The sequence below is a fragment of the Alexandromys fortis genome, unplaced genomic scaffold (genome assembly GCF_014885135.2).
Source record: "Alexandromys fortis isolate MF-2015 unplaced genomic scaffold, M_Fortis_MF-2015_v1.1 scaffold_235, whole genome shotgun sequence".
Taxonomy (NCBI): Eukaryota; Metazoa; Chordata; class Mammalia; order Rodentia; family Cricetidae; genus Alexandromys; species Alexandromys fortis.
The window spans coordinates 1,507,176-1,524,039 of record NW_026068114.1 but is presented as its reverse complement, the minus strand read 5'-3'; the positions used below and the strand labels follow the sequence as shown (position 1 = coordinate 1,524,039).

The following is a 16,864-nucleotide window of genomic DNA, read 5'->3' as shown; positions in this document are numbered from 1 at the left end:
ACCCTCTAAAAAAAAAAAAAAAACCCCAAAAAACAAAAAAGCAAAACAAAACAATTTTCAGTCCCAAATTAGAGACAGATTTGATTTTACATGTGTGTGGAAGCTTGAATGAGGACGGCCCCCTTAGGCTCTCATGTTTGAATGCTTGATCCCCCATTAGTGATACTATTTGGCCAGGATTAGGAGGTGTGGCCTTGTTGGAGGAGGTGTGTCACTGGGATTGGATTTCGAAGCTTCAAAAGCCCATGCCAGGCCTAGTCCCGCTCTTCCTCTGCCTAAAACAGATGTGTGTTCTCTGCTGCTACCCAGCGCCGTGCCCGCGTGTCTGCCCGCTGCCATACTCCCGCTGTGATGTTCATGGACTTGCCCTCTGAAGCCAACCAAGCCACCCATGACATTGTCTTCCTTCGTCATACTTTGGTCACAGTGTTTCTTCACAGCAACACAACAATAACTAACCCAATGTGTCTGCTTATGTCGATGAATAATGTTCTTTTAAAAAAGTCTATGGGGAAAGAGGCTGAGGTGATGACTCAGTGGGTGATAGAATTTCCCGGAGAAGTATGAAGATGAGCGTGAGTTCCCCAGAACCCACAAAAAAGGCAGGGCATGGTATTTCACACCTTGCATCCCAACACTCCAAAGGAAGAGGCAGGCGGATCTCTGAATTTAAGGCCAGCCCGGTCTACAGAGTAAGTTCCAGGGCACTGAGAGATACATAATGAGACCCTGTCTCAAAAACCTAAACCAAACCAGCTAGCCAAACAAACAAACAAACAAAGAAGCAGGGCACGCCTGGATATGTTTGTGACCCCAGCATTGGGGAGTGGAGACAGAAAGAGACCAAGAGTCCCTGGGTCAGTCCGCCTCGGCAAAGCAGTGAGCTTCTTCTTGCTCTGTAAAAGGCCATTTAAAGGTAACAAAAAAAGAATGGAAGAGAAAGACAAGGGTATCCTCCTCTGGCTCAGAATACATCCTGCACATCATGTAAGCAAACACACAAGCATACAGGACAAGTTAAAGAATATGATAGTATTATATCTCATTGCCACATCATCTCTAGACACACACACACACACACACACACACACACCACCAGCCCCTCAAAAGCTCAGAGCAGGTCAGGACACAAATCACATCACAAAGAGTCTCTTCCTTCCGTGTCTCAGCCCCTGGCAATGAGAGCCTGTCTTCCTGACAGCCCTGTGATCCTGGGTAGAGCAGACAGAACAGCTGGGGCCAGGGCTTACTCATCAGCACAGTTCCTAGCCGGCAACAGAAATGTCACACGGGGAAAGGCCGCATGCAGTTTGAACATTCGTCAGAGCCACGTTGTGCATATGATTTCAATTTTAATAGAAACTCAACCCACCCTGGCCCTGCCAGGAGAGAGTGGCAAACCTTAGGTAGGAGGAGACTTAAGATCTCAAGAGATAAAAGGCAAACCTCTCTCGTTTAAAAAAAAGGAAAAGAAAACACTGCACGGGAGCTGTAGAGAGGGGCCAGCAGAAAAGAGCACTTGCTGTTCTTACAGAGGACCCAGGTTCTGTACCAAGCTCCCTCATCAGATGCTTACAGCTGCCGGGTAACACCAGTGCCAGTGGATCCAATGCTCTCTTCTGGCCTCTGCAGACACTTCATTTGTGTCACACACACACACACCAAAACTCTAAAACAATTTTTTAAAAACTGAACTCTAGGACTGGAGAAATGGCTCAGTGGTTAAGAGCACTGACTTCTCTTTCAGAGGACCCAGGTTCAATTCCCAGCACCTACATGGCAGCTCACAACCGTCTGTAACTCCAGTTCCAGAGGGTCTGATACCCTCATACAGACACACATGTAGTCAAGACACCAATGTACATACAATAAAAATAAACCATTAAAAAAAATGAAATCTATCCTTTACGTCTCACGCACTCTACCCAAGCCCCTCACCTTCCAGAGTGAGGTTTCTCAAGGGCTGTTCAGGAGCTCTCTGTCCTCACACCAATTCCCTCATCTGAAGGATGTACTCATCTGCTCAGTCTGACAGTAACAGTCACCCAGCCGCGGCAGTTTGGAGCATTCGCTCACGGACAACTTGAGGAATGTCCTTGACTATGGTAGCAAGTAGGCAAATTCTAGGCACACACCCACCCTCACTGAGGCCTGCAGAATTGTCTGTGCTCCAAGGTGCCTCCCAGTCCCGGTCCCTCCTTCCCTGATGGGAAGACAGGAAGAAAGGAGAGAGATGAGAGAGGAGGAGCGGGAAGAGGAAGGGAGGCGAGGGGGGAGGGGTAGGGAACGGGAGTAGGTTTCGAACAGTTACCTGATCACAATGTAAAAATCTGATCTTTACACAAGAGATAAATGATTCTCCCTCACTTATTAGAGTCTCTCTCTAACTCACTGCTGTCAGGGGAGCTAAAACTGCGACATCTCTACCCCTTGTAAAGCAGCCGTGTGAGAAAAGCAAGGCCATTTCTCCGGAAATCTCTCCCTTTCCTTCCAATGCTGTGCCTCGGGTGCCTCAACTTTAGCTTCAACCATGAGCAGGCTCTTGGAAGCCCTGGGGTCAAGTGACTGAACGCTGAACGTGACATGCTGTCCCATAAGGGGGGTAGACCCCAGGGCACACCTCCTCTCTTTCCCACTGAGCCTCAAGCCTGGTTGCTTCTTGGACAGGAAGTAGGCAAAGGGCAAGAGCGGAACTTAAGAGCCTTGGGCACAAGCAAGTTCTCCTCCCAGCTGCGCGAACAGAACTTCCTGTTCTGTCCTCTCAAGTGTGAGCCTGGCATTCTGTGAAGACTCAAGTGCCCACTTTCAGCCAAGCAAAGCGACCTTTCCTCCACACTTTTGAGTTCTGACTCTTTAGTCCCCAAAGCAGAGCCCGGCTCTCGTCCACCCCCAACCCCACCCCCACCCCCCTGATTCTGAGGTGGTGGTTCTGGGAAGGTGAATCCTAAGACTCTGGGAGGCTGTGCCCTGGGATTTCCCAGCCTTCCTTGTGTTTAAAGTGGACACATTTCGTACCTCGCATGCCCTTGTATTACCCAGGCTTTGGAGGGATTATTAATTTTGATAGCAGGGGGCTGGAGCTATGGCTCAGTGGTTAAGAGCATTGCCTGCTCTTCCAAAGGTCCTGAGTTCAATTCCCAGCAACCACATGGTGGCTCACAACCATCTGTAATGAGGTCTGGTGCCCTCTTCTGGCCTGCAGACATACACACAGACAGACTATTGTATTTATAATAAATAAATAAATATTTTAAAAAGTCTTGATAGCAAAAAGAAGAAATATAATAGGTGGGCTGTGGCAAAATCAGAGGTGAAATGTTTTTGATTCTTGCATCTTCTGACTTTCTCCCCTCCCCCCCATTGAAGTAACAACCTAAACACACTCGTTCACACCTAGCGTATAATGTAGTACATGAATGTAAAGTTTCCAGTGGGGAGTTCCTATTAGCTATAAAATCCTCTAAAAAGGGGTTTGGCGCTACCGGAAGCAGCTTTTCAGGCAGCTTCTATACAGATTGCAAAGTATACTAGGGGACATGGGAATCAGTGCCGGCAGAGAACTATTAACCAATACTTTCCCCAGACCTTCATGCTCAGGGCTGGACCGAACTCAGAACTGGGCTAGACAGTGTGGTAGAGATGCGTGGTTCATAGTCATTGATCTCAGAGACCTTTCTCTACATTTCTAGGTCCTTTTCTTTTTAAGATTATTTTATTTTGAGCCAGGTGATTGTGGTACACACCTTTAATCCCAGTACTTGAGAGGCATAGGCAGACAGATCTCTGAGTCTGAGGCCAGCCTGGTCTACAGAGTGAGTTCCAGGACAGCCAGAGCTGCCTGTCTTGGAACCTCCCTATGTGTACAAATGGTATTTTTTTGTTTGTTTTTAAAGATTTTATTTATTTATTATGTATACAACATTCTGTCGCCATGTACGCCTGCAGGCCAGAAGAGGGCGCCAGATCTCATTACAGATGGTTGTGAGCCACCATGTGGTTCCTGGGAATTGAACTCAGGTCCTCTGGAAGAACAGTCAATGCTCTTAACCACTGAGCCATTGCTCCAGCCCGTGTATAAGTGTTTTTATTTGTATAAATATTTATTTGTATTTATAGATAGATAGATAGATAGATAGATAGATAGATAGATAGATAGATAGTATGTGGAAGCCAGAAGAGGGCATTGGATCCCCCGAAACCGGAGTTATAGATGGTTGTGAGCCACTGTGAGGGTGTGGGTCCTCTGTAAGAGCAGTCAGTGATCTTAACCATGGAGCCATTTCTCCAGCCTCACCCCAACCCCCCAGCACCTGTGGCTTTTGTTTCTGCCCACCCATTAAGGGCCAGCACCTAGAGCTACTCATGGCGGCCCAAGCAGGCTGTACTAGGGAAGTAGATCAGGGTGCACCGGTGATCTCTTAAACTCTGTGGCTTCTTGCTCCCTCACCAGAAGGCGCGGCCTGGGTCATGCTGGGCACTCAGCAGCTTTGTGGTGGGTATCGGTTTGTGCTTCCTTCTCTTTGCTTTCGATTTAATGCCTTCCTGTTAGAGCCTGAGCAGCTCTAATAAAACCACAGCCCCACAGCAGCTACCACAGCATGCAAACTGGATCCATCTCGGGGTGAGCGTAGGGTGACCAGGGGAAAGGGTGGAGAGGTAAGGAAGAAGAGAGGTAGAAGCCAGCTGGAAAGGAGGAAAAAACCCCAAGAAGGAATGCCATGATGAGTAACAAGGGAGTCTTCCAGTGTAATTAAAAAACACCTCCCAGGCAACGCTCAGCTATGCTAACACAATCCTGAGTTAACTTCTTTAAATACATCTTCATGAACATTAGGGAGGTTCTTTCTCTTTTCTTCTTTTGAGTCAAGATTTGCTTATGTACCCCAAGTGAGTCACAAACCAGCAAACCCTCCTGACCCCCAAGTACTAGAATTACTGGCATGTGTCACTACACCCATTTTAATTATAATTTTAATATAAGAATTATTTATAAAGTTCAGTGTCCAGGTTCAGCTCAGATTCAGAACAATTTTAGGTTAGAGTTCAGTCGGGATGCATTTGTGGCCCTGTAGCAGAATGTGTTAAGAGAAGGAAAGGGGGAAGGTCCGGAAGAGGAAGCAGGGTCAGTCCAGCTGTGGCACAGGGCAGCTGCTGAAGGGCTGCTGAGCTGCGAACTTCAGACAAGATCCAGGACAGTCTGAAGGCAAAGGGCTTTCCATAAGGTCGGATGTATCGGTACAACATTTATGGAAGTTACATCTTGACGGCTGGTCGAAAGCAAGGGGGAGAACCAGTAGGCAAGAGACTAACAGGTAGAGCCCAAAGTCCATGCAGATTGCATACACACAACTAGATGGTTACAGCAGGGATGGAGATGCGGATGCTCAAAGGTGTCTTGTTGAACTTGAGGCTGAACAGACTTTGAGAATAAATAATCAAGGGTGGATGCCAAGCTACTAGTCAAGCCAGTGGCTGGCTGATGTGATGCGTGGTCCATCGTCATTTATCTCGTATATTTGGGTGAACAGTGATATGGGAAGAATGGCTTTGAGGGGGTGAGTTAGCTGATAAGGTTTCAGAATTCCCAAACGGGGTTCTGGGTGGCAGCTGATATAAATGTGGAGTTCTGTGGAAATTGAGATTTGGATACTATTGACATATAGGTCTCAAAGTACCATGGGAGGACTAGATTTCTCATGGAGGATATGAAGGAAGGGGCTGGCACAGAGCAGGAGAGAAGAAGAAGAAGAAGAAGAGGAGGAGGAGGAGGAGGAGGAGGAGGAAGAAGAAGAAGAAGAAGAAGAAGAAGAAGAAGAAGAAGAAGAAGAAGAAGAAGAAGAAGAAGAAGAGACTACAAAGGATGCTGAGGAACCATGGTTAAGGTAGGAAAACATCCAAAACAGTACGTGGAAATTGAATCAAAGGAAAACCGCAACTGTGTCAACATGAATGTGGTCATTAGCATCAAATGCTAATGTCCAGAAGAAAGATAAAGGCTCATGTGTTCACTGGATTTAGGGAGACGGGGTGAGGTGGTGTCATTACTTTTCTTAGGCTGCGAGGCGAAGCCATTACTGAAAGGACAAATGAATGAGAACTGCGATTAGAAACAGCAAAGGAGCATAGCCCATCAGTAAGGCACGAAATTCCCCTTTACTCTATCCCCAACTCGTATATTCGGCTCGTTCAGGATGCGGTGTGAGTGGAGGTGATTTACGCATAAACAAAAGTCTGGAGAGTATGCGTATTTTTCTCAAAGGTAGAGCGGAAGTTAGGAAGAAACTTACTGCATGTTCCAAAGATTCAACCCAAACCAGCCTGTATGCGCTCCAGTGCCAGTGTGGGCATGGATGCTGGTTAGATTACGCCAAGGACGTGATGCAATTCTTAAGAACAGGAAGAGGTTTTGCCGAAGTGGAAAGAAGATTCTGACCCGGGGGTGGAGTGGAAACCAGGGCAATATTTTTTTTTTTTTTTCAAAAGAGCAAAGCCAGAAATGAACGGGCAAAAGCCGAAGGGATTGAAAGGCTGCCTGACAGCCTGCCTAGCCCATCTCCCACGACAGCTGGCAGAAAAGCATCGTGTTCAAAACTGGCTTGTGCGGTACTTATTACAAGGGAGAAATTACCCCTGGGGTCCTCGTGACGTACAAGGCTTTCCCCGAACTTTTCTCCTCAAGCACATAACAACTCCTCTGAGAACAAATGAGAAAATTTATCTATAGAATAGGGACAGAGCAGCCCCCGGGGCCCCAGGGAAGATCAAATGTCAGAATTTCTGTGAAAGAAAATCTTCCGCTCCTGAGGAAAGTCCAGTTGTCAGCCGCTGATGTTATTCAAGACGATTCTCTGATTAAAGTTTTAGAAACATAAGAATGTTTTAAGATGAATCTCTCTAAGGTAGAAGACACCGTGACAGCAACAATATGTACGTACACCACCGGGAGTCATCCTCAGGGCCCAGGAAGGCACCAACGGTTAAAAAAAAAAAAATCAAGGCCGAATATCTTAATGTCTCATTTAAAAACTCATCCAGGTGTGGGGCACATGCCTTTAATCCCAGCATTCAGGAGGCAGAGGCGGCCAGCCTGGTCTACAGGGGGAGTTCCAAGATAGCCAGATATATAAAGGGAGACCCTGTCTTAAAAAAAAAAAAAGTAAAATTAAAACGAATAAACAAAACCAAATATTAAGTTATATCTAAAAAGCTCCGGTAGGACTTGGTGGTGGAGTGCTGGCGCAGAATGCACACGACCCTGGACTGGATCTCCACCATTATAAAAGGAATACATTTTTTTTTTTCTAAATGTGGAAACATGGGATGGGAAGACAGATCAGTCAGTAAAGTGCTGGCTGCCCAAGCCTGAGGACCAGGGTTCACTCTCCAGGATAGACCCATGTAAATGCTGGTCACACACGCGTATAATCCCAAGGCTGAGAGACAGAGCGAGCCGGGTTTCGAGGGCTTAAAGGCGAGCCAGGAAAGACCATCCTTTTTCTTTGTGCTGGCCTGGAACTTGCTCTGTAGAGCAGTCTGGCCTCGAATTTACTGAATGTTTTTCCACAAGTATGCCTGGTGCCCTGGGGGTGGGGTGTTAGAGCCCCTGTACAGTTATGATGTGCCAGTGGGTGCTTAGAGTTGAACCCGAGTCTTCTGGAACAGCAGTCACTGTTCTCTACCGCGGAGCGATTTTCCGCTCAGTTGAAGCAGCAGCGGACTTTGGAGTTTTGCTGCCCTCTGCTGGGAATACTCATGGTTGCAACCAGAACAGCCTTATCAAGACTGAGATAACCACTGAGGTTACCAGTTTCCAGAACAAATAGCAACAGTTCTCAGGTTGCACAGATCGTTTTATTTAATGCTAAGTATCAAAATCAGAGCCCCGTGGATGATATGGGCTACATCATCAGTCCTCAGCATACCGAGTCGGGGTCTCACTGTGCGGCCACTCAAATCTTGCTTTTACAAAACTATAGTGCTAGGCACGGGTTGCTGTGCTAGGCCACAGTGCTCTTCTTGAACATTTATTATAGTGACGGTGATTCATTGTTTACTCATAGATTGCTCAAATTTGTAAAGCTTGCTAGCCAGGACTGCTAAACAGTCCACGAATAGGCAGAGAATGCCGTCCTCACTCCCACACGTGGAAACTGAGGCACACGGTAGCCTATCATTTATCTAGTCCTACAGCTAGAATGGTGAGCAGGACCTAGAAGTTTTGCCTTTGGACCCAGAGTTCAATGTTTTGTTTTTTTTTTTTTCCTACCAATTCACCTGCTGCGTTTATTAGAAGCAACATCCCTGTTGCAATTTCATGCAAATCTCCATCCCTCTTCAGTAACGTCCATTGCACAATAGTGTTCGATTACTGCTTTGCATCTGAATCCAGCCCGAGAGCCTTGCTGAGCTCCTAACACAACCATCAAGGAAAAAAAAACGGCTCTCCACGCGGACTCTGCCATTGTAGGTTAAACGTAACCCTTAAACCACTCTCATCAAGGAGATGTGTTTATATGGTATACTGACCAAGGTATCTATCATCGGAGTCACCTTTTCAGATGAAGGCCTGTTAGGTGACTCACTGACATGAAAGCTCACTAAACCGTCTACACAACATAAAATCTATCTTCAGTGGGATGGTCTGTTGGGAGCTGTGAACTCCCCAGATCCTGAATTTCTTGCAAACAACTTGTTTTCCTCTGCTCTGAGACAGCCTGCTGCTGCTCTGAGCGCAAGACCCTCAGCAATTCCTGATGGCAGGAGAGTGGTTTCTGGTGCGTTTGGCTGGGGCGTGGCTATCAGTTAAGGACCTCTATATAAGCGGCTCTGGTACACAATAAAGGGGGCATTTTTGTTTCAAGGATGACCCGTGTCTCTGTCTCTCTGTGAGTCTTTGTGTGTTTCAATCTCCAGCCCTTTGCCGGGTTCACTAACTGTATGGTGGCGCACAGAGCGCAGATGGGCGTGGTGCACCGCAATGGTCCACTGGAAGCCTCCGGATAGACCCACTGGCTGTCTGTAACTTTTCCCTCCCAATTCGCCCCTTTCTTTTCTTCTCCGCTTTCTTACCTCTCATTTACTTCTGTTCCAGAGTACCCATTTTGTTTGCTAACTCCCTCCTCCCACGCGCTCACTATACATTCGCCTTCCTGGTATTTTGTTCTGGTTTCTTTCACGTGCTTCTCCCCCGCCCCAATCCCTTTAATCCCACTTTGCTGTTGTTTTCTCCTCTCATTCCATTTCCCCTACAGTGTGTACAAAACGTTATGATTCAATGTACTGACCCTGCAAATGTATGCTGAGTATGTCCCATGAACCAGCCACTGGACTGGGTGCCAAGACTCAAAGGCAGAGCAAAACTGTTTTCGGCTGCAGGGACCTCACAGGGCCTACATCTAGGGACAGAGACAAGTCCTTTTGAGTTGCTGGGCTCCACCTGCTGGACATGTGAGCATGGTACTGTGGGAGTTGCTGTTTATTAGTCATGGAGTCCTGGGCATACTATTATAATTTTATGGTTTTTTTTTTTGCCTAAGGTTGCATAAGCAGCCCATTGAAATACTTAGATGTGAGTCCTGGGCTGCAAGTTACGGATTCACTACACTGTTCTGCTTACTGACCCTTAGGGATGATGCCGGCGTTTGTCCTCCACGGTTACTTGTCCTGTTAGGTTCCTGTTGGCGTGCTTACTGTGAAAGCTACGTGTTTAAGATTTTCATTTGAGTTATCAGCCACATCTCCCTTTGTTCCACCCTTGGCATATGTTCCGTCTTTCCTTGCTGTATTTGCTCCCTTTGAAAATCCAGTCTTAGCATTAGTCCAGTGTTCTCCAGGGGCTTAGCAGAGTGAACATTTTAGAAACAAAGAATACCTCCCCCCCCCATTTTCTTATGTTCCTTTGTCCATTCTCTTCATGCTTCCTCATTTCCCAGATTTTTTTATAATATTCTCTCTCTCGCTCGCTCTCTAATTTAGCATTATAGTTAACAATAATAAACTCCTATAAGGAATTCCTTTGGAGAAAAAAATATAAACAATGTAAGATTTCAAGACACAAACTTCTCTGGTTTTCCAGTGAGGACTTCAGCTATTGCCCGTATTGCTTTGGAGACTGTTTTCTTCTGCTTATTGACTGCTTTTAGTATTCCATAAGTAACTTAATTATATCTAAAGCATGTACCCCATTGGCCTTGAAGGTAAACCTGACCAGCTTCCTAGTGTCCAATTCCTTTACCTGACCTACATCGTCAAGATGTGAGCTGTATCTGACGCCCCCTTGTTTGCCAATCTCCAACCGTTCCTGTCCATCTCCTCTTCCTTTCCCAGAGTTCTGCCTTGGTCTAAGCGTTTGGAAACTACCACAGGTGCTGGCAGTAGCCTCCTTACGCTTTTCCCATGCACACCTTTTATCCCAGGACTGTCATCATACCGCAAGTCTTCCAAAAGGACTGACTACATCTACATAGTGAAAGACCACACACTCCAGGTCATACCCTGGCTCCCATGCTCTTCTGGGCTTCTCTTCTTGTACTCTGAACTTGTTTTGGTCACACCATTTGGTCTAGGTGTTTGTATCCAGGCACTGACTCCATAGCATGGCTCACTCAATTCCTTTGCTCCAGAATGTCTTTCTGTGTAACTCCTTCCTCCCTCCCCAACCCCTCCCCTCTCCCCCAGTTGGTTTCATGGAGCCCATTTCATAGAGCTAGGAAGTCAGTCAGTCTGTAATTAATATAAGCCTCTATGCATTTACTTGGTACTGAAAATAACTGTAGGACCAGGTGGGACAGAAACTTCTGTCTACAGACTCCAGTGTATGTTACTGTACCAAAGTCTGAATTCTAATTCTTCAAAGTTTTAAAGCGAAAACATGGTTATAGCACTTGAAAAAAAAAATCCAGAGAACCAGGAGAATAAATTGAATTTTACTTGCTCATTTGTACCCCTTCCTGACAGCAACAATGGCTAAATTGCTTTTCTCAGGGCCTAATACGATGGAGTTGCTGGCTTCTGACAGAAGTGCATTGTCTCAGTTGTGCGTGTTTGAGTTATTGGACCACTATCTCGGCATCTGGACTTCTGAAGTGTTTCATGGTGTAGATGTCTGGCCTCGTATCTGTTGGGTGGATGTTCTGGTCTTTGGTTGTTCTTGCTCACTTTGGGTCCTAGTCAAATGTGGCTGCCATGGAATCCCAGTTTAGCAGCAGGAGGAAAGGTTGTGGGGCCCCAGGTAGACAGCTCCCCTGCAGGCTGGCGTGAGTCACAAGGGACTGGAGATGGGCTAGAAGGAAGGGCCGAAATGGAACACAAGAAATGACTAGGGGGATGCTGTGTCCACACCAGGAGATCTGCCAGTGAGTGATGGAATCTAAGATTCAACTTGCTTATTCGACCTCAATTCAAGTCATGACACAGGTCAGTCAGCCTGGCAGGCTAATGAATAATTAGAAAACAGTAACATTTCTACAGCCCTGGCTATCTGCATCCCGCTGAACCCGACACAGCTTAGCTGTCCAGCCCAGTCAGTAGTATTAAGTACACAGAATCAAATGCATTAGTTTTGAGGTCAACAACGCTTGGGACTTAGTAGGGAAAATTTCTATTAAGACTGAGAACATAAATTATAGGGGGTTTACTGTATCTTATTAAATCTGGTGTGCACAGAAATTATCTTTTAATTTTGTAACATTTGTTTTGTGTGTGTGTGTGTGTGTGTGTGTGTGTGCACCCGTGCACGCAAAAGCACAAGTGCAGTCAGAGGACATTCCATTCTCTCTCTTTTCACCACCTGAGTCCCAGGGAGTGAAGCTCAGATTTTGGTGGCAAGCATTTTTACTCACTGAGCCAACTTGCCGGCCCAGTTCTTGTTCTCTTTCTTTTTTGGTTTTCCAAGACAGGGTTTCTCTGTATAGTCTTGGCTGTCCTGGAATTCATTTCTGCAAACCAGGCTGGCCTTGAACTAGCAGAGATCTGCTTGCCTCTGCCTCACGGGTGCTGGGAATATTTCCCTTCCCTTGTATTTGTAATGAACTTCTTACAGACAAACACACAGTTCAAGCTCCTTCTATGTGGCTGGAGTACTCAGAACTGAAAACAAAATCCTATTTAATAAAAGCATCTCTGAAAATAATACAGGGAAATATTTGACAGAAATGATTTTGTGCATACAGTACCTTTGAAGACTCTAGCTTGTCCCTAAGTTCAGACTGCAGTATTCCTCCAGCTCACCAGTTTTCCAGGGCTCTGGGTGCTTGACTTTTGAGGTCTACACTCTATGCACCTGGGGTTAACTGAAAGCTCCTGGCCCACCAGTTAGCCATGATTTCAGCAGCAGTGCTGTGTGTGGCCCTGCCTGGGCAGAGATGGACGCAACACTCTTACCTGGAGTAAAGACACACACTTTTATCCGGTTTTCAAAGATCTGAGAACCACTGTAAGACATTAAAATAACCAGGTCAGGCTGGAGAGAGATGGCTCAGCGGTTAAGAGCACCAGCTGCTCTTTCAGAGGTCCTGAGTTCGACTCCCAGCACCCACATGGTGGCTTATGACCATCTACAACAGGATCTGATGCCCTCTTCTGACACTCAGGTGTACATGCAGAGTACTCATACATAAAATTAAAAATAAAGTTAAAAAAAAAAAACATAAAAAAAAAAAGACCAGGTCTATGTCAATGTGACAAATATCCCCAAACTCTGACACTATGAGACGCTGCAATAAAACAGGTGGCGAAGTTCTGTGTCACAACAGCCAAGAAAGCTGCTTGTGACGGCAGCGCTGTCGTCACCCACGGTGCGGCGGGTCAAGCCTGCACCCATGGCGCTCTGTCCTATGCTCTCAGCTCTCTGGAATGGCTTCTATTTGTATTACTAAATCTCTGGTTGCTGAACTCAAAATACATTTTTAGTCTTATTTTAGCTGACTATTCGGTGGTATTCAAGAACAGACCCTGAGGGAGAGGAACAAAAGAGCACAATTATAGACTCATACGTAAGCAGATGCCATGATGAAATCCATTACTTCATATACCTCCCTGAAAAATTAAAAGCACAAAGTAAGCTCGGTCGATTTAAGTCTTGGCTCCAACACTCTGGACAAATCTGGTTTGCCGAAAGGCGAAAGCACACTTACTTCAATAAGCTACTTCATCCAAACCTCTCATCACTTCTTTCTTGAAAACCACTCAAAACTGGTCTGCTTAATTACCCTCTGAGGGCTCCCCAATTCCACCTGGGAACTTCCAGTCTGGGATACCTTTTACATTACAGTCAACCTAACTGTTTGCAACTTCAAACCTTAGCGCATCCTGCACCAAGCACAGCAGGGTCAACCTGCAGTTCAGCACTGCCCGTCTGGTTCTCCCCATGTCTCTGCTTATCCTGAGCTAAGAGGAGTCAAACGTGTCTTCTCGCTTGCTAAACATGTCTTTCACAAGCCGCCTTCTGTCTAGAATGCTGCTTCTGCTTCCCTAGAATCAAGTTAGCTGATGTCCCTTCTCCAACGTCACGTCGTTGCTACCCTTTCTGCTTGGGCTGCCTGTTTGTCTGTTTACATATTTTGCCTAGTCAGATCCTCCTGCTACCACCTATTAAAATCGCACGTTCGAGGCCAGGTCTGCTTTCCTCTTTGCCCTCTGCCCCGTCTTTACCACGTTGTTTCTTTGTTCATCATTCACCCCACGCCCTTACTTCAGTGCCAACTGAGATGAGAGAAGACGCAAAGAGGATATGTGCACATAATTCAACTAGACAACAAACTTCACACTGAAGAGAACAGAACATTCTAGAAATCTTTATTTCATTGCTGACCATTAGGTTGCAGCATGCAACTCTCAACAATGAGCTGCCGCCCTCCATTCTCAGAGAAGCACCAGACACTACGGTGCAACTACTTAGGTTTTCAGTCTTCCGAAGGCTTTTATTGCCAGCATCATTATTTATGGGATAAGCCTTTTAGGGACGTAAAAGCACTTATTCTCTACAAAAAGTCATTTTGTATTTCATGCACAAAACTCTAATTGGCAGAATTATGTTCGGAGTAGAAGAACATGTATTCTAGTTCTGCGATTATCAGGAATACAGTAAGCATCCCTACCGGCCTTCTCATAGGAAGTGAGGCTGTTGTCATCCACCAGGAATAGGGCAGCCGTGATGATCCCAGGGTTATAAAACTGCTTACTAAAAGTCTTTCCAAAGATGTTAACAAATAAGAAGTTGGCTCATTTTTCCAGTACAATTAAAGAAATGCTTGCAGTATCTGCAGGAGTTATAGTTTCTATTGTAGGCCCTTGTGATAATACTCAGAAGGCCTATTCTTCCCACTTATAAAATTCTACCTTAGAAGGTAAAAGGTGAAATCCCCATTATCCCTGAGCAAAAAGGGGAAAGAAGTCTTACGTACTTTCATTGGTTAATAGAAGCCACTGTTCACTAGTTCTCTGTCTCTAGAACATTCTTGCAGAATTTACAAGAACCGAAAGAGGAATTAGGGGCTCTCAGAGATGTTCTCTATAATATACTTGAGTATTTGTATGAGTGGTTGACCGGCAAAGATGATACATTTAACTAACTACACTGCTGAGTCCATCACAGTTTGAAACCTGGGAATATCCTCGTAGGATACTTAAAAAATGAAACTATGAAATTAAGCAAATCATGGTGGAAAGAAAACCAAGAATGAGAAAAAGATTAGAGGACAAAGTGGGAGTAAGGGGCAGGCCAAAGCTGGCATTCTGGCTGGGCCTTTCCTCTCTGACCACCCTACCCTACACTCACTCTATACCAACCAGACACTCCAGACTAACAATGTCCCAGGGGATTTTAAATCTCAAAGAGTAAATGAAGAGGCGGGTAGATCTCTGTAAATTCAAGGCCAGCCTGGTCTACATGAGTTCCAGGACAGCTGAGGTTAGAGAGACCTTGTCTCAACAAAACAAAAAATAGAATAAAAACAAACAAACAAAAAAAAAGAGTAAATGACAGAAAAACTTCAGTCTTTTAGTCGAGCAATACTATATAATTTCAAGGCATGTTAATGTAACTGATTTAACCCCAAAGCAACTGTGCAATAAGCAAAATATAAAAGAAAAATAACAAAGGCTAACTTCCTACAGTGGCCAACAGACAAGATCTGTGCAGCAGAGCAATTGACTTTCATGTACTTTGAGTTTTACTTGGAAGTCAATCACAAATGTCACCAACAAAGGAATGTTGATTAAAGTTAAGACCCCCCAGCAGGCCGCCTTCTTTGAGGGGAATTTCAGGATGTTGCTAGCAGGGGGTGGCTATCTTAAATTCACTGATGGCTCCACCAGGGAAAGAGAATGCCCCAGTTCTGCTGTCTTACAAACATCCTGGGAGGGGAAGAAATGAAACAAACAATCTACTGTTCCCTAATACATATGGCTGAGCACCCAGAGAAAGTCTCTGCCCCCAAAGAGACTTCCACATGGGTTAAGCTTTCCTTAAACGAGGCGCCAGCTTTCATTTTCAGGACAGGTCATTTCTTGCAGGGTCTTTAGAGGCAGAAGTTCCACTTGGATTCTAATACACAGCCCTGTGAGCTCAGTTTCCTGAAAACATACACCTGCCGGGTTCTAGATTCTCCCTTACCAGCGACTAGGCTCACTACACCTCACAGCCACCAAAACCGCACATACACTATCAACATGATGAAAAATACAGCCACCGCTGCGAGTTTGGCGTAAGTGGAACGCATGTTCAGGTACTTCGCGTCCTGGCGGTATTTCTTAGACAGACTGGACAAATTGTTAGCCTTTGAGTCCAATGCTGAAAAGAGGAAAAAAGAAAACATTGATCAGACCCCTGGAGTATTTTATCGAAACATTAAAGCATAAAAATAACCAAAATGCCTGGCAGAGTAAACAGACCATGAATTTAAACTATGTTTAACAATAAAATAATCACTGCATTATCAAAATTTGAGTAGGCACACTGGTCTAGAGGGAGATTTTCGGCATATGACAAACACCTGGTAAGTATGAGTTGATATTCTTCTTCATCTTTTGATTTATATATATATATATATATTTATTTGTGTATCTGGTGCTGAGGGCCTGGAACATGCTAGGCATGCAGAACTGAATGCCCACCATTACCTGACAATTTTTTTATTTATGTCTATGTGCATATGCATGTGTGTACATGTGTGTGTGCATGTGTGCATATACATATATACTTGATGCCATGAGAGTCAGAAGAGGGCTTTGGATCCTCTGGAGCTGGAGTTATAGACAGCTGTGGACCCACCAGATGTAGGCATTGAGAACCAAACTTGGGACTCTGCAAGAACAGCAAGCACTCTTAACCTATGAGCCGTCTCTCTATCCTTTATATGATAAGTGGTCTAATTCACACACAGGATAAGACTAGGATGACCAAAAACAAGTTCAATTGATGGAGGAAGGTCATTGGCTAATAAAGAAACTGCCTTGGCCCATTTTATTGGTTAGAACACAGGTAGGCGGAGTAAACAGAACAGGATGTTGGGAAAAAGAAGCTGAGTCAGGAGTCGCCATGATTCTCCCACTCCAGACAGACGCAGGTTAAGACCCTGCCTGGTAAGCCACCTCGTGGGCTACACAGAATATTAGAAATGGCTTAGAACAATATGTAAATAAGAGGCTACAGATAACGGGCTAGGCAGTTTAAAAGAATACAGTTTCCAATGGGTTTTTGATCCTACTGCACCTATTGGTTTTGTGGGAGCCTAGGCAGTTTGGATGCTCACCTTATTAGACCTGGATGGAGGTGGGTGGTCCTTGGACTTCCCACAGGGCAGGGAACCCTGATTGCTCTTTGGGCTTACAAGGGAGGGGGACTTGATTGGGGAAGGGGGAGGGA

The 16,864-nt window shown here is 45.4% G+C and overlaps 1 protein-coding gene across 1 annotated transcript in view; it reads right to left on the bottom strand.

Annotated features, from left to right (window-relative positions):
- Nucleotides 1-13,777: 13,777 nt before the first annotated feature.
- Nucleotides 13,778-16,864, bottom strand: part of Sec22b (SEC22 homolog B, vesicle trafficking protein) — a 26,262-nt gene continuing 23,175 nt past the window's right edge. The window contains exon 5 of the mRNA XM_050124780.1: nucleotides 13,778-15,790. Coding sequence (XP_049980737.1) covers nucleotides 15,636-15,790 — 155 coding nt within the window. The 3' untranslated portion in view covers nucleotides 13,778-15,635. The remainder of the gene's footprint in view (nucleotides 15,791-16,864) is intronic.